Below are 20,704 nucleotides of genomic sequence, written 5' to 3'. Positions count from 1 at the left end.
AGGTCTTCCGGGATCTGAGGGTTATTAACTCAGCAACACAAATTAAATCCACAGCTGTGTAGACCAAGGTCTGGGACCTGGGGCCACAGAACTAGGAGACGCCCCACGAGCGACAATTTCCCACTAAACCCTGTGCAAACCTTGGTGAGGCTGTGTTGCTGCTCAGATATCGCCAGGGGGCACTTGCGGTTCAAGGGGCATTTAAATTTCAAGGGACGTCTCTAACCTACAGGGTAGGCAGGTAAAGTGCTGAGGATTTAGGGGTGGCTGGGGGTTGCCCAAGTGGCAACGCCAGGCTGCACTTTGTGACTCAAAGGGGGCCGATGGCTTCCAGACCGAAAGCGAGCCGGGAGGCTCCCCACTTTGAGAAAGGCAGCAAGGATCGATCTCAAAACGTCAAGTGTGCCTCCAGGATAGGCCAAAACCTGTGGGTCCCGGGATGAGACCCCGTCTTCATCAGATCCTCATTTTTAGGGTCAGGACCTGTTTGGGTTCATACCCCTTCGTTCCTCGTTCAGACTTTTAGAGCCAGAGAGAACGTGGATGGTCACTGCGTTCCAGCCCCCTCCCTCGAGGGGTGGGGGAGGGAAGAGGTGGGCCCGGGGTGGGGACGGGCGGGGGCGCTCGCCAAGGATCACACAGCGAGTCAGTGGCAGGGCTGGGACGAGGTCCCGGCCCCCCCCCAGCAGCCAACCCGGGGCGCTCTCTCTGCCTGACACACGGCCGCTGCACTCTGCAAAATCTCAACTCAATCGGAAAGATCTAAAGGTTGCGGTGTTGGACTTGATGTGAGTGCGCGTCGGACGTGGCGTGTGAGGACTAACGAACAACGAAGAGATTTTTCGCCTTTGTCACAGTGGGTGGTCACGCACAGCACTCGTAACGGTTTCACGAGGACCGTGGCCGAGACCCCTTCGGGGAGGGGTGTCGGCGCCGAGTCCCGGCTTCGTTGCCTTGTTTTTTTTTGGTCTTTTTGATTTTAAGTTAAAGTTTAGAATAACATACTTATATCTTTTACTCGTTTAAAGATGAAATTCTTATTATTGTTTTTCAATCATGCATTAAGAGAGAGAAAGAGGACGCTCTGGGCGCGCGGCATTTGTCACAGGGCAACACAAAGGTAAGACAGGCAAGCGCAGCGTTCACCAGATTCGACACAAAATAGAGCAAATTCCACCACAAAGAGGAGAACAGACCGCATAGAGTGAGCTCTGCGGGACCCCGAGAACAGAGAGGGGCCGGCGGGGACGCCGCTTAGATGTCGTCTTCGCCGGCCTCCTTGGTGAAGGTGGCCATGTCGATCTTCTCGGGGAAGATGATGTTGACCGCGAGGTCCTCGCCGCTGTTGTAACGAAGCAGCAGGTTCTTCTTCTGCCGTAGCCTCCGGCTGTAGCGCAGGTTGGACACCCAGGCCTCACACTTGTTGAGGAAGACGATGCCCACGGTGCCCAGCACCACCAGACTGGTCAGCACGCCCAGGATGGTGAAGCAGATGGCCTGGCCCTCGGAGAGGAGGGGGGTGTTCTTGTTGAGCTCCTTCATGGACACCTTGAGGATGCGGTGCTCGGGCTGGGGCACCGGCAGCTCGTGCACCCCGGGGGTCAGGCGGTAGGTGAGCCCGTACCCGCTGGGCAGACGGGTGACCTGCTGGGGGCTCGGGGCACGCTTCCGGCCACAGAGGGGGCCCGTGAACTCGGGCTTGCACACACACTCGTACCTCACCTGGGTGTGCTGCAAGCAGGTGCCCCCGTTGAGGCACGGGTCGGAGGCGCAGTTCCCCACGGGGCGGCTACAGGTCTTGTCGACGAAGCCGGCGGGGCATCGGCAGCGGAAGTCGCCCCCGATGTCGGTGCAGATGCCCTGGTTCTCGCACGGGTTGGGGGTGCAGCTGTTGGCCACGATCTCGCAGAAATTGCCGGAGAAGCCGGGGGGGCACAGGCAGGAGGCATGGGAGGCCTGGCCCTCGTCATCCACGCAGGTGCCTCCGTGCTGACAGGGGGACCTGCAACACAACAGGGGGGACACGGTAAAGGGCCCTCAGGGGCGGGACTAGGACGGTGGTGCCAGGGGCCGGCCGGCGAGACGCCAGGCGCTGTCATGCCTGCCCGCGAGGGGCTCCCGGCTGGTCCGAGCTGGACACGCACAGGCGCGCACCTCACCCGCCCCCCACCCCAGCTACCAGCCTGGAAGGCGCCTGACCTCCCCTGCCGATGCCCGTCTCCTCTCCCACCTCTTATGTCCTCTCTCCGACCAGAAGCCTGACGGTTAGTCACTGGATAGGTGGGGAAACTGAGGCCGAGAGGCAAAGTCAGTGATGACCCAGGGTTGGAGCGAGCCCCCTCCCTTAGCTCCAACCCCCGGGCCGCTGGGCAGAGTGGGGGTGGGGGGGGCCTTAGTCCCCCGCACTCCCCACCCGCTCCCCGAGCCACACCAGCACCCTGATTGTGATCCTGTTGTCATTTTCTGCGGAGAGAGCATGCAGACTGTTGTACGGGAAGCCCTTGGGGACACTCTTCCCTTGGGGACACTCGAGTGAAAGAAAGCCTCGGCCTGTCTGCCGGCCCGGCCGGCGTCTGTGCCCGGCGGTTTAATAGTGGGCCATTCACCCAAGTGCGGCATGCAGACCAGACCGGGGCTGTTTGCTCAGAGCGGAGCACAGGAGCATTTCATTTAAGTGCTTTTAAAGGAGCAGACCCTTTGTCATCTGATAAATACCAAAACCGGGGAAGAAAGGAGCTGTAAGCACGAGAAATCAGCACTGTCGCTTGCGGGGGGGAGGGTCTGTACGGGGGCTGGGCTCTGAAGGAACTTCAAGGGCCCCGGGCTCTATTTTGACAGACTGGTTCAAGTTGGTTGGGGAGAAAAGCAAAATATCTTAAAGGTTTCGCTCCGTATTTTCCCATCCCACGAATAAGCAGACGCGGACTTCGGGTGTGACCCCCTCTCCTCCGAACCCCTCTGAACACTGATCTTTACAGGCTGCACAAATGCCTGTTTGTGGCCTCTGCCAGCTCCGGGGTCCTCTGCAGCCCCCTGGAATGTCAGGTCAAGATAAGCTGCTTCTGCCTGGTAGCGGCCGTCTCCCCCCACCGCCCCCCCCCCCAGCTCCTGGCCCCCGACCGGCTCCGCCGAAGCCCCAGCAGACGGCTGGGTGGGCTCCGTGCAGCTGAACAGATAAGGGCGTGAAATGGCTTGGGGACTAGAAAGCGAGCGGCCCTTCTTGTCTGCCGTGCCCACTGCTCAGAAGTCCCAGAGCCCCAGCCCCACCGAGGGCAGCTAAGAGCTGAACGCCCCCTCCAGCCCTCACCCCCTGCCCACCCCGCTGGCCAAAGACCCCTCTCTCCTCTGCCTAGCAGGTCCCCCCAAGACAGCCCCGAAAACTCAGCTGCAGAGTCTGTCAGTTCCCCCCAAAACCACCCCCTGAAACGCAGTGAGTGGGTTTCATGAAAAGTCTCGCGCCCCCTCCCCGGGGCTGCCCTTGCAACACCGTGTGGCTCCCTGCTCCAGTCGGCGGCCCCGGCCACCGTCATGCACGTGCATGGGGACTTGGGGGCATGGAAGGAATACGAAATCACCTTCAGGGTCACTTCGGCAATGATGGAAATGACACACTCCCCCATAAGTACCCCGATCCGCGACGGCCCCCCGCGGGGCTGCAGGACGGGCACTTACTCCTTCTTTGTCAGGCGACAGGTCCAACCGGGCTGGGCTGAAAGGGTCTTTAGGGGTGTGAAGCGGGAATCAAAGCAGCATTCATCAGATCACAGAGTCGGAAAGAATATTTACCCATTGATCACGCAGGGCCCGTCCTTCTTCTGACAGTCCTTTCCCGAGAATCCAGGGGCGCAGGAGCACTCGTACTGGCCGGAATCGAGGTTTGCACAGGTTCCGTTGTTGGCGCAGGGGGTCGAGGCACAAGCCCGCACATCTGGGGTGGGGAGGGAAAAGCAGCTTTGTCACCCTCTCCTCCAGGGCGGGAGAGGGGGACAGGCTGCAAGGAGAGCTTTCTGGGTTGGGGGGGGAAGGACAGAGCCCTCCAGCTGGTCAACGAGGGTGGGGGGACCCGACGTGAGCTGTCTCGGTGTATGTGTTGTGTTTGTGGCCACCGCCAATGGTCACCAAATGAGGTCCCGAGGAAGAGGGTGTAGTGACCCCCCGAAACTCTGCAGTGGTTTAAGCAGCTCAGGGAGCTGAAGGGGCTCCCTTGGGGTAGGTCACAGGGACAGAAAGTGACGGCTGCTCACTGCTCCTCAACCCAGGACAGCTGTCCCTTTTCCTGGCACCAGGTCACCTCTCTGGTCCAGCCGCATGACTTTCACTACAGACCCCTTCCCTCCCCGCACAGTGTGCCAGGCCAAGGCTCCCCGGGGCCTGCCTCGCCGGATAAATTTTCATGTCCAGCTTCTCCTGTTGGTGGTGGTGGGCGGGGGGGGGGGGGTTGGTCCCTGCCATTCAGGGCAAGCGTGCAGCCCAGCTGTTAGAAACACCAGCTGCCCTTCACACTTCGCCATCACGGAGGGCCGTTGGGGTGGGGGGGAGTCTGGGGGGGGACGGAGACGGGGGGAGACTCCTGCAGGGAATCAAGAAACCTGATTTAGCCCCAGCAATGCCTCCACCTCCTGGTGGTCGCTCTTTCTGCACGCTCGGGAGAGCGGAGGGGCTCCCGATGAAAAGGCTGTATCTTTTGAAGGCAGCGAAATTAGAAGTGTCTGAGTGCTCTCCCGTCCGTGTGGGTTTCCATGAGCACTGCTACATTTCTGCCGCCTTTTTATACCTCCCGTCACGCACCCTTCATTATGTGGGGCCTGGTGAGCCAGGGACCACAGAACAAAGGGGCCTGGGTCAGGGGCTCTCTGCCAGTGCAGACCCCAGCCCCCAGGCAGGGTGGGGAGGGACCTTTTCGAAGACCGGCCTCAGGGTTCATCTCCTCCCCACTCCGTGCCTCGCTTTCCCCACTGACAAAAGGAGGGGCTCTCCCTGGGGGGCCTGGGGGAGGTACTGAGGGGGGGCTTTTAGCTTTGGTTTCCTACTTTTGTTTGAGCTGCCCTGGGGCACCTGCCAAATACAAAGGCAGTAAGTTAAGGCAGAGCGGGTGGGGGTCCACAGTGCTGAGGCCACACGTGTGTGGATTTCCCCCCCTCTTTTTTAAGGAGCCCCGCGCCCTCGTGGAGGGATGATGGCGATCAGTAAACAGGGAACAGTGGTGTAAGGGGACATCAAGAGAATTTATCGTTACCATAACGGAAAGGTGCCAGCCCGGCTCGCTGGAGAAGCCTTGGCAGCAGGCTCCCAGTACTGGGCTCTCAGCAACCCCATTACTGGGAATCTCAAATCGGAGCTAAAAAGTTGGAGACCACCCCCTGCTTTGTCCAGCCACACCGGCGAGGATGAGCCCACTCTTCCCAACTCCTGGGCCTCCAGCCGCCAAGTAGGGTAGATTAAGCCGCGGGAGGGGAGAAAGCCGCCGGGGGTCTCTGCCGGGGCAGCAGCTGCGACCCGGACACCCTCAGAGACCCGGAGAATGGGAGAGAGCTGCTAATTACCCGGAGGGCTGTTTCCTCTGGACCCAGAGTCCCAGGCTGAGAGGCTTTGTCAACCCAGGGAGGAGGGAACGTTTTGTCTGGAAAACTCCGTGCGCAGGGAGGGGCCAATCCTGAACCAGACACCAAGGAGGGTGGGCTCCAGGCTTAAAGTCCCAACCCCAAGAGGTAGCTTTTCTGGGATCCTGTGGGTCCCAAAGCAGCTCCAAGGTGGGGGGGGGGGTGGAGGGGCAGCAAGGCTGCTGCTGATCCCAGCATGAGTCACCTGTGGGGCCTTTAAGGACCTGAGACAACGTTGTGGTGGGGGGGCTCGATTAGGAAAGCCTGCTGCCCTGGTGATGGGGGGCCGGGGTGGGTGGTCACAACACGCTCTTGCGTGGTCCTTAAGGGTGGGGATTACGAATGACCCCAGATGAGATCCATCCCAGTTCTGGGGCTAGGAGAAGGGATTTTAGCTGGCTCTTCTCCCGACACCTTCTTCTGGTGTCCCTAAGCGCAGCCTTTGACTTCCTCCAGCCTCAATTTCCCTATCAGTACCCCTCGTGCCCTGCTAAGGTTGAGGACCGACTGAAGGACAGAGGCCCTGGGGCAGTTGCCCTACTGTTGGGAGTTTTTTTGAGGACTCCCGTTTGCCCAGGCTTCCGGGCAGGTCCTGCCAAATGAGAATGGCCTTTAATGGACATTTTGTAGCCTAAAAATGCAGTGACGGCCAACTCTCAATTTGCTTGGGGTAATGAAGGACAAAGATTGCATAAATTAATGAAATCAACCGATAACACCAATCTGTACTCTGACCGCATCTCAGCCTTGCCCGACCCCCAGCCTCCCTCTACACCTGACCCACGGACCACACCAGCCCTGCACTGCCTGCAGGCCCCGACTCAGTGCCTGCTCCCCACCCCCGCCCCCCACCCCTTCGTTTGTTTGTTTGTTTGTTTGTTCATGTGTTTTTGCAGCCTCCTGTGTGAATTTCCTGGAGGCTTGGCTCTGTGACCCCCCTACCCCCAGTCCCTACCCCCTCGGAGCTTTAGTGACCCCAAGAGGTTACCCAGGCCTCTACCCTTTCAGCTTTGTGTGGCGTGTGCTTAATGTCGTGCCTCTTTATTCAACAGGCAGCTCCCTGCCGGGCCCCCCCAAGAGGGCCTTCTCTGGGTGCTGGGGGAGCAGAGGGGAGCAAATTTAAGTCCACCTGTGAAGAGGCTCTGGGCACCAGCGGGAAGTGTATTAACAGATCATTACCATACAGAGCCCTGGGCTGTGGGAATGAGGCGGGAGGAGGAGGGGAGGCTGCCACAGGCTGGGAGGAGGTGGCTGGGCGCCCAGGGCAGGGATGGGGTGGGGTGCCAACCTATGTCGCAGAGGTTCCCGTCCCAGCCGTCGTCACAAATGCACTGCCAGGGTTCCACGCACAGTCCGTTAACACAGCCGGGAAAGGTCACGCACTGGTCACACAGGGGACCCTGCCAACCAGGCTGGCACCTGTAGGGGTAGGGGGGAGAAAGATGGGGACATATGGGGGAGCAGGAATGCAGGGGGAGCTCAGGCTGCCTTCTGTGGAGCCAAGATCCCTTGGGGGTATCTGCATGGTACCATGCCAGCAGGTCCCAGGAAGCAAACACCAGTCACCTGAACGGGACTCCGGGGTCCCTGAGAGCCCGGGGGCTGGGGGGGAACCCTGCATCTTGCCCTAGTGGCCTGCACTGGTCTCACCCTGAGAGGGGCTCTCACAACACCCCCACTTCTGAGTCAGCAGAGGGGAGTCATGGCTGTCCCCTGCCCCCTACCCTCTTCTCCCCCTCACTCCCCCCCCCGACCAGCTTCCTGCGGGGGCGAGGAAGCAGTTTGACGCAACCCAGCAACCAAGCCCCCCTCTTCCTGCCTGACACCCGGACTCCCCAGGATTCTGCCCTGACCACCTACGAGCTGCATCAGGAGAGCCACCCCATTACCTGCAAACATTGTCATCCTCGCAGAATCCATTTTGGGGGTGGCAGGCCGGGAAGCATTCAGCTCCTGAGGCACAAGAAACGTTACACCATTCACCCCAAGAAGCCCCAGAGGCCAAGGCAAAGCCTGTCTTCTCCCCAACAGCCCACGGCTGACACCCTGGGGGGAGCCAAACACCCTCTCCGGTCCTAGCAGCCTGGCACACAGTAGGCATCTCACATCAGCCCACTCAGGGGGAAAAAAAAAAATCTCTGCCATGTTCCCGGTTATCGAGTGACCACAGTAAACCGCCTAGTTCCTAGGAGCAGCTTAGACACCTAATTCCACCCCCCCCAGAACGTGAAACCTCAAACGCTAAAAGCGGGGATACGGAGACAGTGAATGGAAAGATTCTGACCCCTGGGCCCACCGCCAAGCCCTCACTTTTGCAAAGTGAGCCTAAAATGGGGAGCAGGTTTGGAGGCATTCAGCTTCGGCAAAGGCCGGACAGTTTCACCTGGCAGCCTCACAGGTAAGGCTTCAGGGTTTTTCTTAAAGGTTAATCCCCGTCAAACCGGGCGCGCAGGTCAGACTCCCCCAATTTCCCCCACCCCAGACTCTTCCTATTAGAAAGACGCAAGGGTTTTTGCAAAACAGATTCTGCAATTCTGACACTGTTTAGAGATGCGGACACTTTCCTCCGTGCCTACTGTGTGCATTCACTCCAACTCGCTCCCCAGCTTTCCAGACAGCCCCCCCATCAGCGCTGGTGCAGTGGGGGCGGGGGGCACTGCGGGAAGGGGCAACTGTCTCACTGTCAGAGACAGATGGCCGCTGCAGACAGAAGTGTCGCAGCCCCTCACCGAGAGAAACGCCACGCAGGAGGGGCTCGCGCGGGGCTCCTCGTTGGGAATTCGGGGCTGCGACGGCAAAGCCACCCCCCGCTGCCCCCACAGACCTGTTCCTGAACGCGCACGCAGCGACACCCCAAAGTTGCACCCCAGAGCATTTCCACACAGGGCTCCCGAGCATCACCTCGTTTCTCCATACCTCCTCTCTCCGCGCACCGACACCCCTGCGAGCGCCACTTCTGCGGGGCGGGAAGGGACTGGGGGGGGGGTCCCACACTTCCCCTGCCCCCACCCCTCCCCGGGACCCCAGGGCCGGGGCTTTCGCATGCGAGGGTGGCGGGGAGGGCGAGGCGGCAGCGTGCGGGGCTTAGGGTTAGGCGGGACGGGCGTGAGTTGGGGCGCATGGGACGGGGCGCGCGGGGCACCCGGCGGCTGGGCGGGGGGCGTCGCGGGCTTCCCCAGAGGGGGCGCGAGCCAGGCCGCCGGGCGGGGGGTGCGCTCACCATGGACACTGTGGCCGAAGGCCAGCAGGAGCAAGAGGACGGGCAGGAGGGCTGCGGTCGCGGTCATCGCGGGGCGGCCGGGGTCGCGGTCCCGGGAGCGGCGCGGGCGCGGGTCCGGCTCCGGGCGCCGCGCTGGGCTTCTGGTTGCGGACGCGGAAGGGGGCGCGGGCGCGCGGCGAGGGGAAAGCCAGGGCTGCACCGGGCTGCGCGCTGCGCTCTCCGCCGCCGCCGCCGCCGAGCTGCCTCTGCCGCCGCGCGCGCCGCCCTTTTCGTACCGCCGCCCCCCCGCGGCCCCCGCCCCCCGCCCCCGCCTCCGCGCGCACGGGGCCGGCGCCGGCCAGTCCCGGTGACCCCCGCCCCTCGCGGGGCCGCCCCCCACCACTGCGGCGTCCCGGAAAGCGGCTCGCGCGCGCCGAGCGCTCTTGGCTAGACGGGCACAGGTACCCCGCGCACGTTGGGCACACGATCTGTACACAGGACGGCCCGCGGGCGCACACACACGGGCCCGCTTAGCACCGGTGGCAGGGACCGACCCGGGGCTGGGCCGCAGACCCCAGGAAGGCGCCAGCGCGCGCTCGGAATACAGAAACACGCAGAGAAGCACCAAAACACTGAGCGCCAAGGTCCCGAGCACGCATGCCATGGTTCACACGGCCCGGAAAACACAAACGCACACTCTAGAGACGAGGAACACGCTCGCGCCACATACGCACTCAGGAAAACACAGAGGAGAAGCCCGATTACCCCCCTACCCCTAGCCGGATCGACGCAGGAAAATGCAGACACACACACACACGTACACACACACACACACCACAAGCCAGACACACCCTATACCACCAGCACACACTGCAACGCAATCGCAGGTTATGGAAATAGTCGGGAGCGTCACAGGCTCAGGCATGGGCACGCGGAGAGGTGGGGGGACACACAGTTATGAAACCCGGGCCTCCTTCACCGCGGGCCCACCCGTCTGGGCCACCCAGAGACACGCGCAGAGCCACGTGCACACCTGAACAGACGCATTCACTGGTAAACACACAGACCCCCACTCCCAGGCAGGCAGACGCGGGCAGAGTGGTCAGGCCCTCCGCCACGCAGACACAGAGACCACAGACTCCCGCACACAGGTGTAGGGCCCCCCAGGCGTGACAGTCCCAAGCACCCCAGACTCACAAGTCACAGGCGTTTAGTGGCACACGCATCAGACCACGGAGGCACTGCCGCCCAGCACACACGCAAACACGCAGGGACACATGTGGGCAAGCTCACAAGTCCGCGCACACTCACGCAGCTGCACACCCAGCCTCAGCACATATCCCAGACCCACTGGGAGGCCTCCAGAAGAGTCACGAGGGGGGGTGGGGGCGGGGGTGCTGACCTTGCCAGAGATCCTCCCCTCCCAAGAGCTCCTGGGGAAGAGCCCCCAGCCTGGGTTTAGAGACTCTCTGGGGCAGATCTCCAGGCCCTGTCCCGATCAGGATGCTGGGGTGGAGAGGAGGAACAGGAAAGGGTAGGTGGGGTGGGGGGGTGGCAGAAAGGTATCAAAGGTCTTAAACTTGCTGGGGAAGGGTTCCAGGAGCTCATGACCTTTAGATGGCTCGTTTATATGGGCTTCATGGGCATAGACTAGTTCGGGAACAGATCCCCTTCCTAGCCTCCCCGTCATCACGGTGAGCTGGGTGCGTGCTGTCTGCCACTTGGGTCATGGGGTGGGGGCCTTAGCCTTCAGACTGTCTCGGGGGCCCTGGCAGGTTTGAGGACATACTCTCCAATCTCAGGACAGTGGTGGGAAGAGAAACCACCGGGCGTCCCTGGGCCGCTGGGCCCCAAGGCCCTAAGTCTGTGCTCCCGAAGTGGGACAGCTGTGGGAGGGCACACGCCCCGGGGCAGACCCTGGAGCCACGCTGGGCAGACTCCACGGATGCCGGAGGAGGGAAGCCCCCACCCCCGTCCCCTTCGGAAGGTGCCTCTTCCTAGGTGTTGGGTGCAGGAGACCCAGAAGGGGTCGGGGTGAGGTTGGGACTCGCTTGAGCGACAGGCTGGAGGGAGCAGTCACCCACCCTGGGCCCCTTCCTCTCCGTTACCCCAGTCTCTTCCAGGAACTCTTCTCGAATGAAGAAACAGGAGTTCCGAGCTGGAAGGTCTTTTGCCCAAGGCCCCGGGGGGTTCCAACAGGCGTGCCGGGCAGGCCAGGCCTGGAGGTTCAACTGTCCACTGCATGGAGATCGCCCCAGCTTCCCTGACCCCCCTCCTTTCTTCCCTCCAAGGACCCTGACCTCAGCCTCCAAAATTATCCTACACAGCAGGCAGATTGGGAAGGGCTGGGTTCCCCGCCAGACTTGAAGGAGGGGCGGGGGATCTCTGGCCTGCACGGCCTGGGGCGCGGACCTCCTCCCAGACCGAGTCACGAGGTGCCGCCCTGTGGACTGTGCGGAGGGCCACGGGCGCCCTGCTGAGGCCCTCAAGTGCACCCTCACCTAGACCCCTCCCTTTCCCACCGCAGTCCTTTCCCCCTGCTGCCCTCCCCAGTTCTGGAAAGGGAGGGAGGCCTGAGGAGGGCAGCCTCACCCAAGGGCATCCGTGTCCAAATGTCAGGGGCTTAGGCTGAAAGGGCAGTGTCTTGGCTGGCTGGCACCTGCTCGCTAATCCCGGCTCCATCCCCAGCCTGCTGAGGGCCCTGGGCCAGTCACTTGCCCCTCAGAGCCCAGTTTCCTTGTCTATAAACAGGGAAGCCACACCTGTCCCCAAAGGGGACTTGGGTTTTCCTAAGTAAAAATCCACTATGCTTACAAGGCCTGGCGCCTTCCTGCCCTTCCTCCAACAGCTGCCACTGGGCCTCCACCCCAGTAGGCTAGAGAGCCCCGGGAGGGGGGGTGGATTCTGACCTTGCCCTCTTGAGAGCCTCCTGCAGGGCCGCTGCTGGGCCTGGGGCTTTCTGTTGGTTTCTGTCCATCTCAAGGAGGAAGTGTTTGTAAATACGGGAGACTGGAGATTTCTTTTCAGCAGGCAGACAGTGAAAAAGGGTAGCTTAGGAGCGGTGGGGAGAGGGGACGCTGGTGCCTGTCACAGGCTTCAAGGCTGCATAGAAAGTCTGAAAATGCCAAGCAGGTCCCTTGGGGAGAAGTCAGCACCGCCTGCTGTTTGCAAGCAGACCCGAGGAGTCAGGACGACCTTCTCCTCTAGCTGCGCCCCCCTCCCCGTCCTCCCCTCTCCTCCAAAAAAACAACAACAACAACAAAAAATAGAATAGAATAAAAAGGAGGATGACAGAGAAGGCAAGCAGGCCCCGCCCTCGGGAAACGCTTGGCCCACTGGTCAGCAGAGCAGGGCTCCACCGGTGGTCGGTGGTCGTGGTCGACAGAGCCTGCCCCCCATGGGGATGGGTGGTAACTCGGGGCCAGGGCTTGAGGCCAGGCTCCTTCTCTCTGCCGAGCTGAGTGGCCGTCTGCATCCCCAGCCTGCTGGGTCCTCTGCCCTCTCTGCCCAGAGACCTCCCTCCAGCGGGCAGCAAGGGAGCCAGTGAGGGGCGAAAGTTTTCTGAGGGAACCAAAGAAATGTTATCTCCAGATGATTCCCTCCGTCATCCCCCCGCCCCCCTGCACCAGACTACTTGATTAAAGGCAAAACTGCTGATCAAGGAAGCCCAGCACGGTCCGGCCGGAGGGGCCTCCGAGACCAGCTAGTCCGGAGCGTGCACGACCGGCACAAGGCAGCTTTGGGGGGAGCGGGGTGGAGTTCACCCTCACCCCATCTTGACCTCTGCTCTGCAACGCCCCCCCTACAGCTGAGAATCTCCAAAACCTGAGGCTTTGTTTATGGTTTCTGGAAGTCTCTGCCTCCCCAACTGGTCCAGTCTTAGCGGGATGTCATACAGTTGGGGAAACTGAGGCGCGGCAAAAACTCCCAGGTGCCATTTGTGCTCTCTTCTTCCTCCCTCTCGCAAACACCACGCCTTCTCCCTCCTCCCTCCGAAAGAGGACACAGCTTCCCCCAGCCCTGCCCTCGATGGAGCTCTTCCCAGAGAGCTCTAGCTCTCCCGGTTGGAGCCCTGCGACTGGAATCCGGACACCGCAGGGCAGGGATCTCCCCACTACCCCCCGCCGCAGGGCAGGGATCTCCCCACTACCCCCCGCCCTCCACACACACAGCCCAGGAGTGAGGGGGGGTTACGGGCAAGCGGGCCCTGCCTTTTCTGCCTCTCCCTGTCTGTCCCCTTGGAATTCCATTCTGGCTGAGCTCCCCAGCAGAGGCCGTCTTATCGGAGCCTCCTCCAAGCTGGGCTGGGTCAGGGCAGGGAGGCCCAAAGACGCAGGGACACGTGTACAGCTAATGGGGAGCGGAGCCGGGACCCGAAGTCGGTGCCCTGGGCTGTCTGCTCAGCCAAGGGCAGCGGCAAGAGCGAGCAGGGTGACGCGGGAGGCAGTAGGAAGACCCCGAGGGCACGACCAGGACCCTGCCCTCCCTTCCGTGGGGGGGGGGCGCGAGGGCAAACAGCAAAGAAGCGCCCAACAGCCCCGATTCCTATTCTTGCCCCAAGCTGAAGTTCATCTTTGAAGAGAGAAATTCTCTTTTTTCCTGTGGAGGGGAGGGGGCCCCGGGGGCGGAGGACGGAGGGAAAGGCAGGGGCCCCAGGTACGTTTAGGCTCGAAAACACCACGAACGCAACACAGACGGCTTGGTTTCAAGTTCAATCACAAAGAAGCCTCTTCAGGCTGGAGTGGCCGTGGCCGTGCGCTCAGCGGAGGGAGCGGAGAAGGGCAGGTGGCGGCCGAGGCCTCGTGGCAGGGCCAGGAGAGGCGCGTGAGGGCCCTGCAGGGACCGCGGGGCCTCGGGGCTTGCGAGGGAGCCCGGGGCACACATGGCCGAGCGGCGGGGGGCGCACCTCTCCCCTGCGCACCCCCGGCGGCCTGCCGCCCCATCGATGGGAGCGTGCAAAAATAGATTTTCTCGCTTCCTTTCTCGCCATTGCCATCGACGCGGATGCCACGTTCACAAGTCTAATTGTCCACGTCATCAATCAAATTCTCCTCTTAAAGGGCGCCACTGAGTCATGCTGTGCGCGTGGGGAGCTTGCGGGGTCTCAAGAGGGGTTAGCAACAGCTCCCCGCCCTGCTCCCGCCCTCGGAGGGAAACAACACTCCCCCCCACCCCGACATCTGGGAGGGAGGGGATCACAACCAGAGGAAAAAGGAGTCTTTTCATCACTTCGCCTGTCGATGCAGGCTTGGGCAGAAACTACATTAATTCTTCATTCATCAGAAATTCCCAGAAGTTAATTTTCCATAGAGCGGAGTCTCACCTTTTTAAACGTAGTCTCATCGTCTTGTGCACTGAGCATCGGCTAAGCTCCCACGGGGGGGGGGAGGGTGGGACTGGGCGACGATGATGGGGGCTGTTTAGTGAGGGAGCCCAGGGTGACCCCTCACCTCCAAGGGTTGGTGGATTGGGGACACTTCATGCTTAGAGTCCTGTGACCTGTCAAGGGTGGGAGTGACTGCTGGGAGGGGAGACTGAGCACCTCCTGGAGGGTAGGGGTCCTGGGGCTGAGTGATGGGGGAATGTGTAGGAGGCCACCAAGGTGTGCCATTACAGGAGGACTTCTGTACACACACACGCACACTGAGATGGTCACGGTGGGGGCTGTTTACTGGGACCGCCGCAGAGTTAGGCTGGAAAGGGAGGGTTACGAAACTTGCAGCATTTTAGATATAAAGCCCTCTTAACTGTTCTTGAATATTCCACAAACTCCCTTACCCTGGCAAACAATCTGGAGAACAAGAATCTGCCTTTTCTCATACCAGGGTCGACCCACGAACCTGTCTTGCCCAGACTTGTGTTGAGGCTTGGGCCCTGGGCCAAGCTGCTCCCACCCACCCCAGCCGTGCCAGCCTACCCACCTTCCCGGGAGGCCACAGCAAACCGGGCCCTTCAGAGGCACAGACCAACGGTCCCTGATCACATGGATATAGGAGCAATCATTTTCTCAAGCCCTGAGCCACTGGAGGGAGGACCCCTGTCCTAGCCCCAGCTTAATACAAGTTTAAGACCATAGCAGGATCACGACCTCTCTCTCCATCTCCGCTGGCCGGGCCTAGGGAAAGAGAGCTGTTTACTGCGGCACGGCCTGGAGCACCTGTCAAGTTTAGGGATGTGAAAACACAGCTCTCAAAGAATTGAAGATGTTCCTGCTCGGTATTTATTCTCTTATTTGTAAGGAGGCATTAGCATTTTCATTCAATTATATTCGAAAGTGTTTTCCCCCGTGTTACTACACCCTAAGCACCGTGGGTCACTTGCAAAGGAAGGAATGGTCTCATGCCCAGGTGAGGCCCTGGGACGGCCAGGTGGGAGGTCAGAGGGTCGGGTGCCCGCTCCTGCCTCCCCTCCCACCCTGTCCTCCCAGCTCCCACCCACCAAAGGCCCCAGTCTCCCTGCCGTTGGTCCTGGCCCAGGACTGAACCCTGGTGAGCCTCTGGCCTCGTCCCAGCCACCCCCAGCATCACCCATCCACCTCGGACACGTCTTCCCACCTGGTGTTAATGGATTGTGCACGTGCATCGGAGCTCAGCAGGGCCAAGGGCGCCTTCCTGGGCCCTCTGCCCCTCTGCCCGGGGCCTGCAGTGCTACCCACGAGGTCCCGGTGGATTAAGTGAATTAATGAGTAAATGAATGAGGCCCAAAGTGTTCTCTGAGGGTTACCAGGGGCCCCTCGGAGAGATCCTGTGTCCTAGCAACTGGCCGAGGCCAGGTGGCCTTCTCGAGCCTGTGCCCTCTGGCCACCTCTGGTCTCCGGGCTCCTGGGGTTGCTGACCCCCCCAAACTGGGCTTCCTGAAGGGAGGGGGACCCGAAGGTTGCAGCGGCTTCCCCCCTTGTCCTCTCCCCAGCGGGGCCCTCTTAGTTCTTTGACTAGGAATGGAGAACGTGGGGAGCAGCTGCCGGAGACCTAGGCTAGCACCCCCCGATTACCCGCCCCCCCTGCCCACCTCCCCCAGCGCCCGGCTTCTCTGCACTCCAAGTGCCTGTTCCTATGGTGACGCTCCGCGCCTCCAGAGGCCCTACCTCGCTGTTGGCAGTCACGCTCCAGCTAGGGATGGGGGGGCAGGGGACATCCAGCCCTATCTGACCCTGGCTCCCCCCACCCAACACACATAGGGTTGCTTGGTGCCCCAACTCAAGTTTGGTCTTTCACAGTGAGCCTGAATTTGATCCCTGTGCCAAAACGTTGGTTCCTCCTCCCTCTCTATCTTGGGGACCCTGTTAGCCGCAGAACTTGATGCCGGGGTCCAGAGAGGCCAAGCGAGTCTCCCTAGGTCACACAGCAAGGCACTGACAAAGCAGGACGAGGCTGTTGAAGCTGGGTGTCCTGCAGCATGACTGTAAGGGAAATAGTGCTCTTCTGGGGCTGGGCTCATTGTCTCCCCACCTTCCCTCCCTTTTCTTCTTCTTCCCCACCCTGGCCTGGCCAGGGGGTGGGGACAGCCCCACTGCCTCAGAACGTCTGCCCCGAAGCCTCTCAGAAATGCCGGTCTCCACCTGTCATCCTCGGGCCTCGTGAGAGCCACCAGGAGCCCTGCAGCGACCCAAGATCTGAACTCTTCTCCCTTGGCCTTGCCGCCGTCCTTGGGCACACGGGTCCCGAGTACCTCTCCACTGGCCCTCCCTTTCACTCCCGTACCCCATCCTAGCCACCACCCCCCTGGTCCAAGCCACCAGACTCTGCCACCCAAGGCCACATCTGGGTCTTGCAAGTCCCTGGAGTCCACAGGACAGGAGTCAGGGACAGGTTTTCCAAATGCACAGTCCAGAGCATGGTCCTATTTTAACTCTCCACAGAAGAAGGTAGAGAGAAGGAGAAAAGGAGGGGTGGGAGAGGAAGGAGGGAGGGTGGGAGGGAGGGGAGGGAGGGAGACGAAGGAGGGAGAGTCTGGCCTTCTCCAAGCCCCCACAGCTCTCCCGGGCTGTGCGCTCACAATGAGGCACACGGCAGGTTCGCACTAAGTATTTGTGGAACCGAACTGCGCCATCGTATCAAGAAATCGATGAGGAAGCACGAGCCAGGATTGGGGGCGCCTCGGAGATCAGAAATGGTCTTTTAAAGCCCGGGGAGCCCCTCTTCCCGGCAAAGATTTCCTCCAGCCTGTAGATGAGTTTCTTTTCAACACCTTTCCCCTGTCTCTCTCAGATGGGCCAATTATTTCTGATTGTATTTTACTTCCTTCTGCCGTTTCCTCCATGAGCAGCAGGCAACAGCCTTCGTGGGCTGTGGCCAGCGACGGGGCCCCCATCGATCTGTGCACACCGTGCAGGGGGCCACCGGCACACTCTCACCCTCCCTGCTCTTCCCCGCTAACTGGGGAGGGTGGGGACCCATCTCGTGTGGGTTTTCTCTGTGCTTCCTCTGCCCCGGGCCAGGGCAGTGGGAGGGGGAAGGGGTGCATGGGGGTGGGTGGAGGCTGGGGAACCGACCCCTGCGTGGAAGTGAGACTCTGCCCAGCCCTGGCCCTTCCAGGAGCTCCGGGTCCGCATCTCTGAACAGGGTGCCTTGGAGGCCGCAGGTCGCAAACACCGTGAGAGCCGAAGAGGTTTCAGGGTTCCTGAAATACTGTCCTCAGACCCACCTGACCGAGGCCTGCTGCCCCTGAGCCAGCACCTCCGGTCCGTCTGTCCCTGGGGATCTGTGCCCAGTCCCTTCCCCGCTTGACAGCTCACGTTAACGAGGAGGCCAGGAACCCAACTGGAGGGACCCGAGCCCTGCAGCGGGATTCAGGCAGGGTCCCAGCAGGAAGCAGATGGCAGCACAAGGTGGTTGATTCAGGGAGGGTTTAATAGAGGGCTATTTACAGAGATGTAGGCGGGGTGTGAGGAAGCAGGAGGGGTAGCAGCAGGCGGTCACCCTGGGGGCCTAAGGAGCGAGGGGGCGCAATCACCTGAATTGGAAGCCAGGATTGCTGGTGGAGGAGGCGGGGGCTGAGGCCAGTCAAGTCCGCGGCGGCCCCTCCTGTCCTCTCGATGTGCTGGGAGTCGAGGGCGCAGAGCCAGCTGCAGCTGCTACGGTGAGCATCCGGGGGCACAGAGCAGGGCCAGGAGGACAGCAGAAGAAGAGCCCACGCAACCTAGAGCATCACCAAACCCAATCACCTCCATCTAGGTTAGGGAAACCAAGGCTGAAAAGCCCCTTCAGGGCAGAGATCTGAAGCCTCCGGGCTGGGGCGCTCTTGATGACCTGGGCACAGTGTCCTGCTGAAGGGCCCTCCCTGGCCATGACTGCAGGGAGCGTCCCTGACCTCCTCCACATGGCCTGAGCCCCACACTTGGCCACAGGGCGGGGATGTCCCCACAAGCTCCATGTTGGCAAGATCCCCACTGCGGGCTGAGTAATGGGCGTCAGGATTTGGACAGGACCCTGAGTGATCCCCTCCCAGGCCTCAGTTTCCCCACTTGACTTTCCTGGGCTGGGCACACATCCCACGGCCTGGGTCAGGGCCTGTGGCCCCAGGAGCCTGGACAGGTGCAGGAACCACAGACCAGGTGGGAGAGGGGCAAGGGGATGGGAGCAGGCAGTGTGGGCTCAGTCTGAGACGCAAGGATGTGGCTGGAACTCCAGAGGGAGCTGGGGCGGGGGAGAGCGGGCAAAGGCCCACAGAGAAGGGGAATCAAGAGATTCCTTGGGAGGGAAACCCGGCCACGCAGCCCAGCAGCATTTAAGGGATGCACAAGGAGAGGTACTCTCAAAGGACACAGAAGCTGCTGGAAGACAGTAGGGGCCCAGAGACCAGGAGCCTCCTCTCACCTGCTTACCCATCACCCCTCCCAGCTCCAAATGTCCACTACCCTTCACCACACGGCCCCTTCCTTGACCCCCAGAAACACCCTCGAGCCCCCCACCCTTACAAAAAAGGAGAGGCATCTCAGACACCAAGTAGGAAAACATGTGAGGAAGCAACTGGCCATCAGGGACACCAGTGAAGGCTGAGATGGAGAAGGAAGCCACTGCGGGGTTGGTGGGGGGGGGTCAGGTGCACGCCTCTGGGGCAGCCGGGGAAGGCTGCAGGGGCTATGGGTGTGGGGGTTGGCGCTGGGGAGGTGAGCATTGGCAGCGAGACACTGTGGTTGTGCACAGGGAGGGAGAAAGGGGAAAGGTCTGCATTTTGCAAATGTGTGTGTGTGTGCGCGCGCACGCGTGTGTCTGCAGTTGAAGACGGCAGAGACTGGAGGGTATTTACAAGCCGGGAGGCTGTAGATGTCGAGGGAGGGCGTAATTGATTAATTGAATCAGGAGAACACGGTCTCTCTCCAATGTGGGTTCCTGGTCTGGTGGGGAGACAAGGATGCGAACCGACACCTCCACTCATGGGAGACATTTGTAATTGAATCACGGCATCCAGCCGTCTGGGACATAGTATGCACTCTGCACTCCCCTCCCGGCGCCCAGACACCTGACCCCAGGCAGAGAAAGCCCCCTTGCGGCCCGGGCCCCGGAGAGCTCCTGACAACTGTCCCTATAGGCAGGGCCCATGCGTTCATTGCGCTTTTAACTTTCAAAGCGCTTTTCTATTGATTTTCTCTGCTCCTCAGGACCCAGCATTTGTCACATCCTGCTTCAGACACTAGGAGCCACTTCACGCTGCGGGCGGTAGAGGGAGAAGGCTCTGGAGGTCACAGCGCCTGTCTGATTCTCATCTATGCCCTGGCCACATAGTAAGGGCCAGGAGAGTGTTTGTCGAGTGAATACAGGATGGCTGGATGCATTAGTGCATAGGTAGAGGGATGCATGGATGGACAGACAGATGGAGGGGTGGCACCATATGTTTGAACGGAAAGCTCTGTCTCTCATCATCTGGGTAAACTGAGGCCTGGTGTCCGAGTCTGTGTGTGGCATGGTGCCAATATTTGGAGGCATGAATGCTTGTCTTGTCACAAGATTGACAGTTCTGTTTCAGCCAGGAGTCAGCCATGTAGGGTCCCCAGAAAGGGTCACGGTACCCTTTCTCCTCTTCACTCCCTCTGAGAAAGGCGGTAGAGCTGGCTGTAAGCTCAGTGACCCCTGTCCAAGGACCTGTTGACTCTGGAACCCCCTGGGAGGCCCCGGGCAAGACAGAGCCCGTTCCGGGGGGAGGCCACTCAGGGTTTCATGGGGGGGTCTCCCCGCTCCCATCACTGCCTCCAGGCCTGTCTGGTGAAGGCCAATGCTTCATCCTTGCCTCCAGCATCTGTCCAGGAGCAGGAACCTCCTGAGCTCCCCTGCTTTCTGACCTCAGTGCCCTGGCTCAGGCTGGGCTTCATTCAAAATGTGCCCCCTGTGCCCATCCCACACACTCATCCCACGCTGAGGCCACCTTCTCCAGGGGCCCTGCCTTCCATGAACACCTGCCGGGCTCCTTGCCCCTCTACTCACCCTGAGGGCTCCTGCCAAGCCGGGCGGCTGCTTGGTTGCTTATGTCCAACACCATGCCAGCTCCCCATGGACGGGAAGCTTCTGGAGGTCCGGGGGAGGGGAGGCTGCACCGCGTCCCTGCCCACACCTTTGTGGTGTCCAGGGTCGTGAGGTCTGGTCTTGCACTTGGTGCTCTGGAGGGGGGCTGTCCTGCTGGGTGACAGCCTCCAGCTGGGCGATGGACAGGACACGGGCAGGGATTCCCCAAAGAAGCTCTGGCTTCTCCGCCATCGGGGCGCCTGTGTCCACAGCTCCCTCGGCCTGCACATCTCTGTCCCTGGTATTTTTAACTTGGCCCAGCTTTTAATAAATCCCCTGTGTGGGGGGAGCAGTAAACAATGATTTGAGAACTTGAGTCATTAAAACATGGCTCTGAGGCTGCGGAGAGAAGGCTGTGTGGCTGGTCCCATCCCGAGGAGGGCCCTTGTCTCCCGGGCCATCTCAGC

The 20,704-nt window shown here is 61.0% G+C and overlaps 1 protein-coding gene across 5 annotated transcripts; it reads right to left on the bottom strand.

Annotated features, from left to right (window-relative positions):
• Window positions 1-1,254: 1,254 nt before the first annotated feature.
• On the bottom strand, window positions 1,255-8,887 carry DLK1 (delta like non-canonical Notch ligand 1; the record flags this gene model as incomplete). Of its 5 annotated transcripts, none has more annotated exons than XM_080809464.1 (6): window positions 1,255-1,569; window positions 1,723-2,002; window positions 3,787-3,928; window positions 6,889-7,019; window positions 7,490-7,553; window positions 8,821-8,887. In XM_080809464.1, the coding sequence occupies 6 exons, from the start codon at window positions 8,885-8,887 to the stop codon at window positions 1,255-1,257; spliced, it is 999 nt and encodes a 332-aa protein (XP_080665590.1). The 5 variants fall into 5 exon arrangements, with proteins under 5 accessions (XP_080665590.1, XP_080665591.1, XP_080665592.1 ...); XM_080809465.1 differs by having other exon boundaries at window positions 1,255-1,503; XM_080809466.1 differs by having other exon boundaries at window positions 1,255-1,497.
• Window positions 8,888-20,704: the final 11,817 nt, after the last annotated feature.

This window comes from Martes martes (assembly GCF_963455335.1).
Source record: "Martes martes genome assembly, chromosome: 7".
In the NCBI taxonomy this organism is placed as follows: Eukaryota; Metazoa; Chordata; class Mammalia; order Carnivora; family Mustelidae; genus Martes; species Martes martes.
The sequence above is the reverse complement of the archived record's forward strand: the minus strand, read 5'-3'. Positions and strand labels throughout refer to the sequence as shown.